At 46.2% G+C, this 15,144-nt stretch overlaps 1 protein-coding gene and 1 long non-coding RNA gene across 4 annotated transcripts in view; one reads left to right on the top strand and one right to left on the bottom strand.

The window, feature by feature from the left end:
• RNF38 (ring finger protein 38) overlaps window positions 1–11,282 on the bottom strand; it is a 112,674-nt gene extending 101,392 nt beyond the window's left edge. For 2 of the 3 annotated variants that reach the window (XM_078384814.1, XM_072991918.2), the window contains exon 1: window positions 9,196–9,914. In XM_078384814.1, the coding sequence (XP_078240940.1) occupies window positions 9,196–9,775 (580 nt within the window). In that variant the 5' untranslated portion in view covers window positions 9,776–9,914. Of the gene's footprint in view, window positions 1–9,195; window positions 9,915–11,223 lie in introns of those variants that run through there. The other variant, XM_078384815.1, reaches the window with a different exon arrangement.
• On the top strand, window positions 10,140–12,711 carry LOC140704792 (uncharacterized). The gene is made up of 2 exons (XR_012084222.2): window positions 10,140–11,429; window positions 11,747–12,711. It is a non-coding gene; the product is annotated as an uncharacterized LOC140704792 (long non-coding RNA).
• The last annotated feature ends 2,433 nt before the right edge of the window (window positions 12,712–15,144 follow it).

Raw genomic sequence — 15,144 nt, 5'->3', positions numbered from 1 at the left:
CCATCAGTCTGGTAAAACAGGTACTTAGCAGATGATTTCATGTCCTTTATCAAAGGTTAATTGAATGACTCGCTAAAGACCACCCACAAGATTCATGACTAGTTTCTAATCCAAAGTTTCCCTCAGCAACCTGTGAGACTACTTGCTAAACAATAATCCTCTCACTTATTAAGAGAAATATTCTCGTTTGATCTCAGCCTATCTTTTAAATGGAAGAAATCAAGAAGTCTGAATAATGAATGTTATTAGGGCACACTTATTCTGTTTCATCAAGACCACTGATACATAAAAATGGACCAAGGGCAGCAAATTGACCTAAGTTTCTCAAGCAGCCATTAGGTGTAAACATTTACTGTATTGATCAGTCTGCAGATGCAGGCAAACAACAAAAACAAGCATACAGGACTCTTAGACTATACAGTGGTGCCTTGCATTATGAGCACTCCGTTTTACAACAAAATTGCTTTCCGTTGAAGGTTTTGCGATTGCAAAAGCGATTGCAAAATGATGTTTCCTATGGAGGAATTTCGCTTTGCGATGATCGGTTCCCTGCTTCGGGAACCGATTCTCGCAAAGCGATGGTTTTCGGCCAACTGATCGGCGGTTTCAAAATGGCCGCTGGGTATAAAACATGGCTCTCCGCTCTTTTCTGGGACAGATTCCTCGCTGCACAGGCAGCGAAAATGGCCGTGCTATGGAGGATCTTTGCTGGACTGTGAGTTTCAAGCCCCTAGGAACGCATTAATCGGGTTTTAATGCGTTTCTATGGGCTTTTTAATTTCGAATTACGATGTTTTCGTTCTACAGCGATTTTGCTGGAACGAATTAACGTTGTGATGTGAGGCACCGCTGTACTGCTAATGCCCCAGTTGCTATTCTGTTGATTGACAGATCCCCCTGTCCCAAACACAGCAGACTGAATGCATTCATTCCTTCCCCCCCCCCAAACTGTTTGTGGAAACACTCACAGAAACACTCACAGATTCCAAACCCATTAAGGATGCCAGTGTCCCACCTTCTACTAGCCAACACCAAGTCCTGAATCAGTTAAATGGAGTTCACAACCTCATGATTCTCCAACATCAGCAGCAACCTGTAAAATCTCTCTCTAGCTGGTTCTCCAGTCCAGCTTCCCTCATATGGCTGAGAGAGAAGTACCTTAGCTATTCCACCTCCCTCACTGCTTTCTTCTAGGAACAAGCCTGTCACACACATGTTCTATACACAAGCGACAATGCAACATCTCCTCTTCAAACCTGCCCTTCGTTGCAAAACTACCCTGTTTCCCTGAAGATAAGACCTAACCTGAAAATAAGCTCTAGTATGATTTTCCAGGATGTTTGTAATATAAGCCCTACCCCAAAAATAAGCCCCAGTTAAGCGAAACCCCTCCCTCCACCATTATGTGGCAACTAGAAGAAGATGACATGACTATTTGAATAAATGTAGATTGTTGTCCCTGAAAAAAATAAAATATCCCCTGAAAATAAGCCCTAATGCATTTTTGTGGCAAAAATTAATCTAATATCCTGTCTTATTTTCAGGAAAACACGGTAACAAGGGGGAGGGGATAACTGTGCTGAAGAAGCTACAGCGGTGCCTCGACTTACGAACTTAATCTGTTCCAGAAGATGGTTGTAACTCGAAATAGTCGTAAATTGAAGCACCATTTCCCATAGGAATGCATTGGAATGTGATTAATCCGTTCGGGGGGAGGGATTACAAAAACAAACAAACAAACAAACACAAAAACAAAAACAAAAAACCCAAAACAACCCATTGCAAGCTCCATTGGAACACATCAGGGCTGGAAAAAAATCAACAAAAACCAAAGAAAAAACAATGCAAGCTCCATTGGAATGGGCTGGGGCCGGGGGGAAAAATCACCAAAAAACCACGCAACACAGCAAGCCCACCAGAATGTGTTGGGGCTGGGGAAAAAATCACCAAAAAAAGAACAAACAGAGCAAGCACTATTGGAACACGCTGGGGCTGAAAAAAAACCCCACCAGAACACCCAAAAAAAAAAAAAAACCACACACACACACACAGAGCACAGAAACATAATCCCCTCAGCCCAAACCCACCCTGCAAAACCCTGTATGTACTCATACAGAGGCAGAAAGCAGCACCAGGCAGTCCGAAGCCTCCTCTGACACACACTCTCTAACCATTGGGACAAAAGAGCTACAAAGAAGCAGCCTCTTCCCTGACCAACGGTTAGTACAGTAATTTAAATTACGGTACTTTTTTTTCCGGTCGTAACTCAAAGCTCCAGTTGCCAGTAGAAGCAAAATTTTGCGACCAGAGCTGGTCGTAACCTAAAATGGTCTTAAGTCGGGACATTTGTAAATCGAGGCACCACTGTAATTTAGAGAACAGCAGAACATTGCTACAGCGCAGACATGTCGCAAATGTCCTGCAGGCAACTAAAAAATAATTTTAATTATAATTTTCCATTTCCACCCTCTGTGGGACTCTGCAGCATGCCCAAGTCTACACAGGCTGGCTCTGTGGAATACACATTATGGAGCAGAACTCCCAACCTCTGGCTCCACAGCCAGGTACTTAACTCACTGAGCTACCCAGCCAGTCAATGCATCTTACAGAGAACCGTCCCTTCCATGCAGTACTATATTCTTTGTTTGTGGCTGGAAACAGATCCTGCTGTCTCTACTCCCCATGACCTAACGTGAAGTAAAGCCACTGTGGTACTGTAAACTGTCTAACAGAGATGAGATCAGGTAAACCAACTCAAACACTTTAAAAGGCACCTATGAGACAACAAACAAACAAAGAAACCTGTACCTATTGGCCCAATATTAGACAGACTTCATTTCCTTAAAAAAAAAAAAAAAAAAAGGTCTACCGTGCCAAAAAATTCACTGGGAAATTAACAGGTAATAGGAGACTGCTGATGATCCTGTCATAGCCAAAAGGGAAAAATATCTGAGCTTTTAGAAAACAAGGTGAGGCCTAGTCTTGTTTCTGAAGCAACTACAACATCAGTGAAGCCTCTGAGTTGAAACCGCCCTCTATTTAAGTGAATGAGGTAGATTCGAAACTGGTGTTTTTTTTAGTACATCCTTAATAAATTCCCCTCTGGAATTCTTCCCAGTCTGTAATCTATAATTTCTTGAACAAGTACATCTACCAACTAGTTACTGCAACTATTAAAACAGATCGTTTAGTTTTGAGCCAGAACATTTACTTTTATGATAAAACCTACAAACATAATCAAAGACTTTTGATCATGTAGCCCCACTTACAGAATTACTTCAGTTTACATCAGGAATGGTGAATGTGTGGCCCTCCAGATGTTACTGGACTGCAATTCCCATCAGTCTTAGTCAGCATAAGTAACGGTGAAGAATCCTGGGACCTACAGTCCAACATGATCTAGAAGGCCACATGTTCTGCAGTCTACAGTTCTAATGAATTTCTCTTTGACCATCTCAAGTCATAAAGAACAACACAAAATGAGGTCATTTAAAGCCCAGCATGCCCCTGTTGCCCATGGCTTATTTTTACAAAAAAAAAAAAAAAGTTTCTCCATGAGATAAAAAGTAAATAATTTGCTTGTTTGGTTAGTCAAGTTATAAATATTCAGAAATGAAAACACATCAGAACTAAAGTTGTACAGGTACAAAAAACTCTCCGTAAGACAGAAATACGTACAAGATCACAGAGGAAGAGTGGATGATCTAAGAGATTCTAGGACCTAGAAACATGGCCCTTTCCAAGATCAAAGATTAAACCTGCAGCAGGTAAATGCAGCCTATGTTGTCATTTATTATTATATTCTGAATTGGAAGCCAATTCCCCCAGTTTCCTAAAAAAAAACCAATTTTTTTAAAAACAAAAATCAGACTTGTATTCAGTTTCTCTAATGAAAGGTTATAGGTTCAGACAAAGATGCACAGCTGGTGAGTGGTGGGGCTGCTAGGGAACACATCAGGCCTATTCTGTTCAAATAACACTGGCTATCAGTCGCTGCCCGGGCCCAATTCAAAGTGCTTGTTTTGATGTACAGTATAAAGCCCTAAATAGCTTGGGCCCTGGATACCTGAAGGACCACCTCCTTCCATATGAACCTACCCAGCAGTTAAGATCTAGCCAGGGGGCCCTCTTGAAAGAGCCATCCCTCAAGGAGGTAAGAGGGATGGCTTGTAGAGAAAAGGCCTTTTTGGCAGCTGCCCCCAGACTATGGAACGTCCTCCTGAGGGAGATTTGTCTGGCGCCAATGTTGATGACGTTTTGGCACCTCGTCAATACCTTCCTGTTCCAGAAGGGTTTTAACTGAAATAATATCAACTGTGGGTCCTGGTGGCAATTTTTAGAGCATTGTATTTTTAATTGTATTTTAATTGTTTTTATCTTTTTTTTTTTTAATTCAAATTGTTGTAAGCCACCCAGAGACCTTTGGGTAGTGTGGGCGGCATAAGCTTTATAAAAGGTGTAAGCTTTAGGGCTTTTTGTATTGAATTTCACCTTAAAAAATAATCTGGTTAGTAAAACAAGGAATCTTGTGACATTTGAAAAACTAACAAATTATATCACAGCATAAATCTTGATGAATTACAGTCTCATTGGACACATCTGTTGAAAAGCACTCCAGTGCATGAAAGCTTCTATCAAGGTAGGTTTGTTAGACTTTAAGGTAGTGCAAAACTCTATTATTTTAGCCACCACAGAAGAACATGACTACACTTCTGGATGTTTTTAAATATTTCTCAAAGTATAAATATTATAAATATGCTTTTTAAAAAACCGCACATACAGTACATGCATATCAAATTGTCATTTTTAAAATGCAACCTACATTGGTATGCTAAAGCTGGCATGTTTCTTCTAGTTCATTGCCTGCTCACACAACTGCAGTCTCTACTTGAACAGCAGTAGTTTACTATTGTGTCCTCTAGGTTGCTTAAAATAGGTAGCAGAAGTTATTTGGAAGGAGAGTGCAAGTACATTTGTCTTTGGCAGAGACAATTTGATAAAAGTACTGTATTTGGTAAAGAGGAATCACCAGTGGCCAATGCCTCCAAACACTTTGCTTATTTAAGGAAAGGAAAAAAAGAAAAGCAAGAAAAATCTGGAAACTTTATTAGATGCAAAGTGGAGCAGTGCTCTGGTAGTTTTGAAAGCTGTGTCCAAAAGATGCATGAGAAGCTGAATCCTCCAGAATGTGACTTGCAAACAATTGGGGCAGGTACAGAAGTACTTTCTCAATTCTTGATGTACCACAGAAATCTAAGGAGGAAGGTAATGGCCCATTTTCTGTTGGGCAGAATAGTCAAACCACACTCCTTTCCCCCAACTTATCCAATCCATGCAGAAGCTACAAAGATTATTACTACTTCCAGGTATCTCCAGTATGGAATGAAAGATATCTTCCTCCTCTCTCTGGAACTCTCTGCACATGCCAGAAGAGTCAGGGGAGGGATTGGATCAACAGTGACTGTTAATAATGCCTGGCTACTCAGGGCAGCCAAAATGCACAGGCTCCTAACTGACTTTCCCCCCAATCATTTGATTGTGCAAACATAAATAATGTAGGAATAAGCAACTGTATGAATAAAAATAAGGCAGTATAAGGTAATGATCTCGTACAGACAATCTACCACACAACCTTTCTTGGCCTGAAGAGAGAAAGAAGAATATTCAGCTTATTTACAGAAATTAAAATATAGTTAAGATGGAAGATACTTTTCTTCTACAGTTCCAGAGGACATGACCTGAACCAACAGATTCAAATTACAAGAAAGGAAATACCAAACATCAGGAAGGACTTTCTGACAGTAAGTTCATTCCATTGCTGTAAAGCTCTATCGTGGAAGGTGGTGAACCTTCCGTCATCTGGATGGCTATCTGTCAAAGACGCATTGGCTGGGAGACTTTCCTGGAGATCAGTAGGAGGTTGGTCTAGAGATAACCCACAGAGATCTTTTTCACTCTCTAATTTTGTTGCAGTATCATACTTATCCTTCAGATGTACAGAAGTTAAAAAAGTTGTATGGTAGTAGTAATATTATGCACGCTTATTCGGGAACAAAATGTGCATGTGTTATTACATCTGTGTCTGGGTTCTTTAAAACCAAGCCAAAGAAACTGCCATGAAGAATTAATCATAATTAAAAAGAGAAACGAAGAATAGTGACGCCTCATTATAAGGCACTAAATACATTTATTTGGGAGTACTATCTGTATCAGTATTACTAGCCACACAAAATTCTGGCAGTGACTTTAACTCTGTATTAAAATAATCCGGTTTTGTATGCTGCGACATTAAAATGGCATGCTTGCTACATATTCCACATTATGGTTGCTATTTATTTAATTATTTCATGTAAATGAAACAGAATATTTTAAAGCATATGCTAGAATGATTAGAATGCAGATTCTTAACAAGTATCTGCAGTTACATGAATCTTCCTTTTTCAAAAAATGAAAGCTGAACACAGAATACAGTGTATCTTATACAATATAGTGTGAATAACCCAATATACCATGAAAACAAGCTTAATTGGGTATCAGATATCATCTGCTCAGCACAAAACCCACACAAGGAAAGAAGCTGTATCAACTTTTTTCTGATTATCTGAAATTCAGCTACACACACACACAATAGCTAGCAACACTGAAAGAAACAAATGTACAAACTGGAAAATACTCTATATTCAAGATTTGTAATGATTTGAGTGTTCATGACAGGTTTATACTGCGAACTATACATGATCCCACTGGAAAACTGGATTAGTTAACATCCAGGTTCATTCTAGGTCCCAGATTTTTTTTTGTACATTTCTGTGTGCACATGTGGCTTTTATAGAAAGCAACAGTTCATTAGAATGAAGAGGCAGACCCATATTTACAAAACAATTTTTATCACAAGTTGTCATTTTTACTTCAGGCAGAATTTAAGTGCACTAGCAATATCTCCATTATTTTAAAGGTACAGAAAAATACTGTTACTACAATTGAAAACAAATAATTTTAGACAGCAAAATGTGAATCCATCACAGTATCATGCAGGGGGTTGATCTAACACCGGACTCAGTTCTTCCAATTGATTTTGGAATTGTAATGAGATAACACTTATTTGGGGGAACATACAGAGGGCTCTTATTTCCCTACTGAGTAACCACAACCAGCAACATACATGTCTGGAATAAAGATGCAGATCTTCCAGGTATGTGACTTCCAGGAAGGTTAGAAGTCATGGCACTTCACACTGCTTCCAAGCAACAAAAAAGCACATTGCTACCTTAACACCAGTTTAACCATAAAAACTCTGAAAATGTTAAAATTACTGCATGAGTTACTCTTCTTAAAAACCTGCAACTGTTTAACTCTCCCAAAAGAAATCTATAACCTTCACACAATAAGCAGAACCAAAGTTAGCTATTTTAAAGAGACAAGCCCCAGCAAGTAAGCAATTACAACCACAGACTATAGGTTAAATCCTAGGCAATTACTCCTGAGTAAATACACAGAAGATGTCACTGCAAGACAGAGAGCTACTTCAAACTCTTTTAAGTACAGAAGGTCTCTCAGAACCATGTTTTCCCATTAATACCACAATACATCATTCTCTCTACAGTATAAGGTAAACCCAGCATAGTACCTGAAAAAAAACAATTCTTGTATATATGTTGTAAATATTATCTTAAGATATCTGCTATGCAAGAGTACTTAAAAATGGGCCAGATGAGTCAGTAACAAACTTTAGATTTTTCTCTGACAGGCACTTCCAATATCATGAATTCTGATATCCAAATAAATCTCCATCCCTCCTTACCCTCTCAGGTTCAATGCTGCTCTGATCTTGACCACATCGTCCTGGTTCACCTAAGTTTTTGCTGTTCTGAAAACAAACCACCTGCAACTTCTTTAACGGGAGAGCTTCCTTACTTACATTTATGTAAACCCTCAGCTTTATTATGGTAGAGCCTTCTCTCTTTCTCCCGCCCCAAAGAGATGGGCCCTTTTCTCACTCCATAGGCCTCACTCCAATGTACTCCCATTTCATCGCAGGTTCAATGCTAGGGCCGACCCTTTTCAACCAGCTGACACATGAAAATGTGCAAAGCCACACAAGTTCCATAACAGAAGAATCAGAAGCCCCTTTCTCAGTACATATGGAAGACGCTCAAGGACTACCCTCTACACACGCATACTGTATACAGTGAGGCAGAACCAAAGCACTGAAAACAAACCCCACATACAATATGTAGGGTCTTCCCCCTCCCAGAAAAACAGCCTGAATTGTTGATGTTTGTCATATTAGGCGACAACACACACATACCAAACTTATCTGGACTTGCAGGAAAGGAGCACAGCACTCCTTGGAAACAGAACGGATCTTATGGCAGCAAAGGACTGCTGAGCGTGTCCCGAAGTATTAGGAGAAACGAGAAAACTGCTTTTTTTGCTGGAGTTTTTCCTGTTTCCCCCTGCTCTAAATTAAAATCAGCATCTAACGCTCAACTCTTGGACGGGTGGGTGGGTCGGTGGGTGGATGCGGCCCCCCCCCACCGCCCAATTTATGCAACACCAACAACCCATCATTTGGGTTTTCTTTGTCTCACGTTTGTCATCCTTTTTTTCGAACTCCGACCAAAATTAATTCATTGATATTCGTGAAAGGTTCAAGCTTCTACCGATCGCCGTTGTTAGAAGGGCTAGAAAATTTATCTCGAGGTGCTCCAGCGAGGGGTCAACGCGCGTTCGCGAAAGGAAGGCGAGCCTCACTCACTTGCCAAGGCAAGCCAACGCCTTCCCTTCGGCTGGAATCCTAAAAACATCCCCCGCCAGGAAGTTACGTTCCCATTGAACTCAGTGGGACTTCACTGCCAAAGTGAACCGAGCCTGCCCAAGACGTCCCCCCCACTCCTCGCCCTCCTCCTCCTCCACCACCCACCCCCTTGGCTAGGCTTCCGCGGATCCTCACGTGCGCAATTCCACCCAAGCAGCCCCATATTAGTCACCCCACAGACATCCTGTCACCCCTCCCAGTCCCACAAAGGTCGCCTCCGTCTCTGGGCGACTAGTCTTCTGGCGACCCGTACGCGTCCTCGCTCACCCCGTGTTCCCCTCAGCTTTTTGTTTACAAGACACTACTGCCGCCGCCGCCCCCCCCCAGCACTCCCCAGCCCTCCTTTCCCCCCCCCAACCCCGCCTGGGCCCCATTACCTGGCGCGGGCGCCCGGGCTCCCGGCGGCGCTCGGGGGTGCCCATGCCCAGCGGGGCTCCCTCTGCCTTGGCTGCGGGCGCCCAACTCGGGCAGGCTCGGCCCATGGAGATGCGGTGGGGCAGGCGGCGGCGGCGGGGACTGGAAGTGCGCAGCGGCGGCCGCCGCCGCCGTGGCGGTGGCGCCGGCGTTCATGGCGAGCAGGCTGAAGAATCCGGAGCGAGAACGGGAGCGAGTCCGGGGGGGCTCCAGCGGCGGCGGCGGGGAGGAGGAGGAGGAGGGACCCCCGCCGGGACGCAGCGGCGGGGAAGACGGCGAGAGCGCCAGCCAAAGGGGCGGCGTAGGGGCGCCGGAAGGAGCCGCCGTTCGGCCGCTTGCCCTGCCCGCTGCTGCCGCCTCCCCGCCGGCCTGGCCGTGGCGGTGGGGCTCCTGGCGCTCCTCGGCGCCGCCGCCTCCTCCTCCGGCCCCTTGGTGGTGGAGGGGCTTGGCGGGGTCCCGGTCCCGGAGGCGGGTGGAGGCAGGGAAGAGGCGGGAGTCGGGCTGCTGCACCGCGCGGGGGTGCGAATTGGCGGCCACCGGCATTCAGCCTCGCTCTCAGGGGGAGCCCCCGGGGGGGTGGCCTCTCTCTCTCTCTCCCCAACCCAGCCCCCACGGGGTGACGGCAGAAGCCCTCCTCCTCCCCGCGAGGAATTGGGGGGGGCGGTCGGCCAGGCAGGCAGGCAGGCAGCGAAATATGGGGAAGTGAGGCGGCGGCGGCGTAGAGAAGAAGAGAGGGGGAGGAAACTTCCTTAAGAGGAGGAGCGCCAGAGCAAAGTACACGGGCGGGCGGGTGGAAGGAACCGAGCGGAGCGGGGCGGCGAGCGGGGGGGGGGGGAAGACAGGAAGAAACGGCCGCCGAATCCCCGTACGTTCAGCCGTTGCTTCTTTCTTGCCGAGGAGGGGGGGGGGGAAGATGACCGGCCGGTTTAATTCGGTGTAACGGAAAACATGGGGAAGGAGAAAGCACACAAAGCTCGTCTTCCTCAGGAAACGCGGCGGCGGCAGCAGCAGCTGCTCCTACCCGCACCGCCTCCCTCGACAAGCTGCAGCAACACGCCGCGGTGGACGGGGGCGGGGAAGGGAAGGAGAAGGGCTCCAGAGAGAGAAAGAGAGAGGCAGCAGAAAGTCGGGATCCCAACTCTCCGATTCGGATCCCGAGCCAATGAATGGTTCGGACCAAGTGGAAAGAGAGCCTTTTGCAGGCAGGCGCGCACGCACACACACACACACACGTGTGCGTGCGTTGGGTTGCGAGTAATTATAGTCGTCCGGATCTGCCTTTGTGCCTGCCTTTCGGGTGCGCTCGCTGGCCGCGCTGGGTTGCCTCTTTCCCCCCCCCTTTTTTTTTCTGGATGTGGCGCGAGCCGAGTCCAAGCGCTTGCTCCCCACGTCGTCGTCGGCTTTTCCTTGGCGAAAGAAGTTTCTTGCGCCTCTCCTCATCGCGTTTCCTCCTCTTAATCACTCACCCCTCCAAGCAGCTGCCTGCGCGGGGCGGGCATCGTTGTTGTTGTTGTCGCCTCCCTCCTCCCATCTCCTCTCCTCCCCCCCCCCCCAAAGCGGCTCCAGCTTACGCTTGGGAAGCGCAGCCTAAATGGCACCGGGGAGGAAAAAAAGGAAACGTGGGCAGAGCAGCTAAAGCGCGGGGTGCTGGGATCCCAAAATGGAGAAGGTGTGTGTGCGGGAGGAGAAGAAGGCGAAGCTTTCTCGGAACGGAAACTCATACAGAGATGACGAAGCAGTCACCCCCCCCCCCCCGCGAAAGTTCCCCTTTTCGCCAGCCTTAGGAACGGCCTCTCTCTTCTTCCCCCCCCCCTCCCCAAGTGCCTCTTGGCTCTGCAGCTGCGCCAGCGTTGCTTTCCAAGCAAACCAGCCGTTCCGGGCAGGCGGGCTTTGTAGCTTCCAGAAAAGGATGGATTGCTTACTGTTCAGCCGAGACCTCGAGTCGTAAAGCTCGCCCCTGAACAGCCACCATCCCCCCCCCCGCCTTCTACCTCCGGATGCTTTCGCGATGACTGAGTGGGACTGCCTGGCCAAGGGCGCTCTTTCGGCGCTGCTCACTCTGGTCCGCGGAAGGCGCGCCCTCGACCCCCCCCCCCACCTGTCCTGCCGCCGCTCCTCCGGGTTTGCGCCGAGTTTAGCGCCCTTTCCCCTCATCCTGGTACCACTCCACCGGCTACTCCTCGCTTATTTTTAAGGGGTAGGTGGAGACGGAGGGGGAAAAAATCGAGGTTCTTCGCCGCGCTGTGTCAACGGAACTCTGCAAGGGTTGTTATTCCGGATTAAGGGATGCGGGGGGGGGGTGTTTGAAAACCCGAGTTTGGGTTTTATTTTTAAAAAGTAATCTTAAACCAGTGGACGTGTTTGCTGTGCTCGTACTGCGAGGCTGGGAGTGGAATGGATGGGGTGGACAGGGATAGAGGCCAGAAGGGCAAACAATAAACAAAAGCTTTTATTATTAGTACAGTATTTGTGTTTCCATTCGGTTGACACCTCACTTCTTTTTTTTTTAACCAGTTAGCGCAAGACACCGTTATGGGGCTTTCTTCCTCTTCGCTTTATCAACGATGTCCAACAGAGGTCCAAGGCCATCCTGTGAGTTTTCATGAGTAAATATCCGGTGTCTTGATGGGACGGAATACAGCGGATTTTTTTTTCCTCCCAGAACAAGCGTCGCGTAAATCTTCCCATATACTGTACAGCGAACGGAGCGGGTGGGCGAGCGTCCCTCGCGTGACTTTGAGTGGCCCCACATTCTGTCTCCCACCGTGCGTGCATTGGGTATGTATTGCCTTCCCCTGCAAGCCGGGCAGGAGTTCCTGAAAGGGAGGATCGAGAGCCGTGGCGTGGGCTATTCCTGATCCCCAGGCATCCTTGGGGAAAGAAAACGCTTTCCCAGCTCGACTCCGCCACCTGGGATCCCGAAGACAAGAGTTTCTGCAGAGGCAGGAGAAAAAACCTCGCTGGACTCCGGCGGCGACCACGGGGTGAAACGTGCAGAGATCAATAACCCTGGAAAGCGCCGCTTTGGGCAGACCCGATAAGCCAAACCCGGAATCATCATCCTCCCATTTCTTCCCCCCCCTCCTTCTTTGTTCCAGGCGATCCAGGAACAGTAGAAAGAAAGCGGGGTGCCCGGGTTGGGGGGGGGGAAAGCGGTGGTGGTAGAAAGGACCCATTTTACCAAAGTTGGAGGGAAGCCTCTGGTCGCGATCGGCTCGCTGGGCCACATCTTGCGCCGCCCCTTGACCTGGCTCTCCCCTGGCCTCCTCTCTTTCGGTGGCAGTAAATCGAAGGCAAAGTGAGGATTTTCTGTTTTAAAGGTTTTTTTTTTTTTTTTGGAAAAAAAATTAAAATGAGGGTCATCCCATCTATTCTTCAAAAAAAAAAAAAGCGTGAAATATAGCTGGGGGTACCCTGTGTTTCTAAAGGTTCATCATCATGGAAATTTCAATAAACTTACATCACTCCCAATGGCTAAAGGACTTTCTTTTGTAGATCTGGCTATTTGGTGACCCTTTGCACCAAATAGTAAAAAAAAAGTGTGTCGAGTGTGTGTATATGCGCCTTAGCAGGCAAAAGGATGCTCTCGCTGTCTCTGCCCCCCCCAGTTTTCCATCCACCCCCCCATCCCACCCTCTCCCGAGGGCGCCGCGATCGATTGGACGAGGCTCGCCGCCGAGCCCTCCCGGGCTGCCTCTTTCCATCCATCACGCCTTCAGGACAGCGGAGGTTGGGGGCCAGGGAGCCGCCCCGACGGGCTGGAGGATGGGAGGGAGGCGAGAAAGGGAGCCGGGCGTGGGGGGGGGGAAGAAGGCATCAATTATTTACCCCGCGCAGAGCAGCTCCGGCGGCGGCGGCAAGACTTTCGCGGCCACAACTCACTCGCTCGGCCTTGGCTGCTGGCATCAGCCTGGCCTGACAACGTACGCGAGCCCTAACAGGAGCTGCGGCGGCTCCCGTGGGTTGTCTGAAGGCGAGCGAACAGAAGGGCTTTCCTTCCTGCTCTCAGGCCTCGGCGGATCGCGTGTCTCCTCTGTGGGCATGTGTGTGTGTGTGTCCCTGCGCGCTCAACTCCCAGCCCGGGCACGATCGTTACCCGGCTGTGCCTCTTCGGACCAAATCCGACTTACTTACCGTCCTTACTTAAGAAGGCATCATCTTCTGGGAGGAAGGGGGAGCTCAGGGAGGAAGAAATCAACGTTCTGGCGTGAGGTTGTCATGGTTTGGACAAGCCTTTAAAAAAAAAAGTGAGGAACATCTGGCAACCATGTGCAAGATTCACAGAAACTGTCAAGGACAGCAAGCTCTGCAGAGAGGAGTGTGTGTGTGTGTGTGTGTGTGTGTGTGTGTGTGTGTGTGTGTGTGTGTGTGTGTGTGTGTGTGTGTTTGAACAGATCTTGTCTGTGCCTCCATTCATTTATACAACCGTGTGCCTTTAACTGCATTTACTGTAGGCTGGAAGCATGGCTGGGTCTATAGGCAGATGGTCTTGGCTGGAAATTAATGTGGGAGACAGGGGCACATACTGTATTTTGAAGCCCTTTAACACTGAAATAATCCAGATTTAAGATGCAGGAGAGAAGTAGAAAAAATAGAAAAAAACTGCAGCTGTGTGTGTATATTTGCTTGTCACTATGGCCCTGTGGGTCTGTGGAAATGTGGATCACATTTGGTACTATAAATCTGTGTGTATCAGCATCCCATCTCTTTGCAGCCATGATGCCTAGTGGTCCTGAGATCCTATGTGTGTCTGCTTAGATGTAATCCCCCAATAAGATCAGTAGAGCTTAATTCCCAGTAACTACATAGGATCTAAGAATGCCATTTACTTGGAAGTAAAGCTCACAGAAATGGTGGGGGAATTGTGCACCCAACCCTAAAAGTGCTTATTTGGAAGTTTCTTGATTATTGTGGAAAAAAAAATTTAAACAACAGATTTTTTTTTAATAGACGGATCTCTCCTAAGGTGATGTTAATGTAGAGGTTTCATTTTAGGGATGAGCATGGGAACCAAGGAAGAGAGCGCATGAAAACTGATCTATTTTTATTTTCCAAATAAATTAGATAGTTTAATTAGTTAGTTAAACAGTCGTTTAAAGACATTGTTATGACTCTCATGGAAATTAGTTGCTTTCAGAGTTTGGGATTGCTAAACCTTGGAATGTCTATGGGGATGTTTGGAGTGTCTCTTGAGGACAGGCATTCGACCAATACAAAGTCTCAAGTGTGAAGATTTATTTTCAGTTCACTTGATAATCCCAGATGTTTAATTAGTGGAGCAGTGCCCTGTTCCGCTGTCAAGATCAATCAGAAAAGGTGTCTTGAAAAATAAACAGTTAATTTTGCTTAAGAATATAAAATTGAAATGCTTGGTAGGTCTGAGACAGTCTGTTAAATTACCCTGAAATGCTGCCAAAATACCGTGGTGATACTGGGAGAAGTAAAATACCCTCACATCAAAGTTTCTTTTTTTTCTTGGGGGTGAACATTCGATGAAATTGGTGAATTTATAAACACATATGTAATTTTTTTTAAAGGAAGATTTAACTAGACTGTAATTAATTGACTCTCTACGTTTCAACCAGTTTAGCAATATAATCAATCTCAGTAAGGAAATTTTCTGAAGACTCTGAAGGGAGAAGACATTGTAGTAAATGTGATATGTAAGGTAATAAGCAAGAATTGGCTTTGCCTATTTGAAAAAAAAGGTAACATCTATTTGAAAGGAGAGCTATCTTTTGTTTGTCCCTTTTCATTAAGTTTGATAATATGGAATATTTCTAGTTACAATAAAACTCCCCAAACTAAAATTATCTTAAAAAATGAGCAAAGTTATTTAAATAGTAGACCTAGCTAGATAACTACACAGTGCAATAATGAGGGTTCTGAACAGATCCCCTGATTTCATTCAG

The sequence above is a fragment of the Pogona vitticeps genome, chromosome 2 (assembly GCF_051106095.1).
Source record: "Pogona vitticeps strain Pit_001003342236 chromosome 2, PviZW2.1, whole genome shotgun sequence".
NCBI classification, from domain to species: Eukaryota; Metazoa; Chordata; class Lepidosauria; order Squamata; family Agamidae; genus Pogona; species Pogona vitticeps.
Note: the sequence above shows the minus strand (reverse complement) of the source record. Positions and strands in the feature narration are given on the sequence as shown.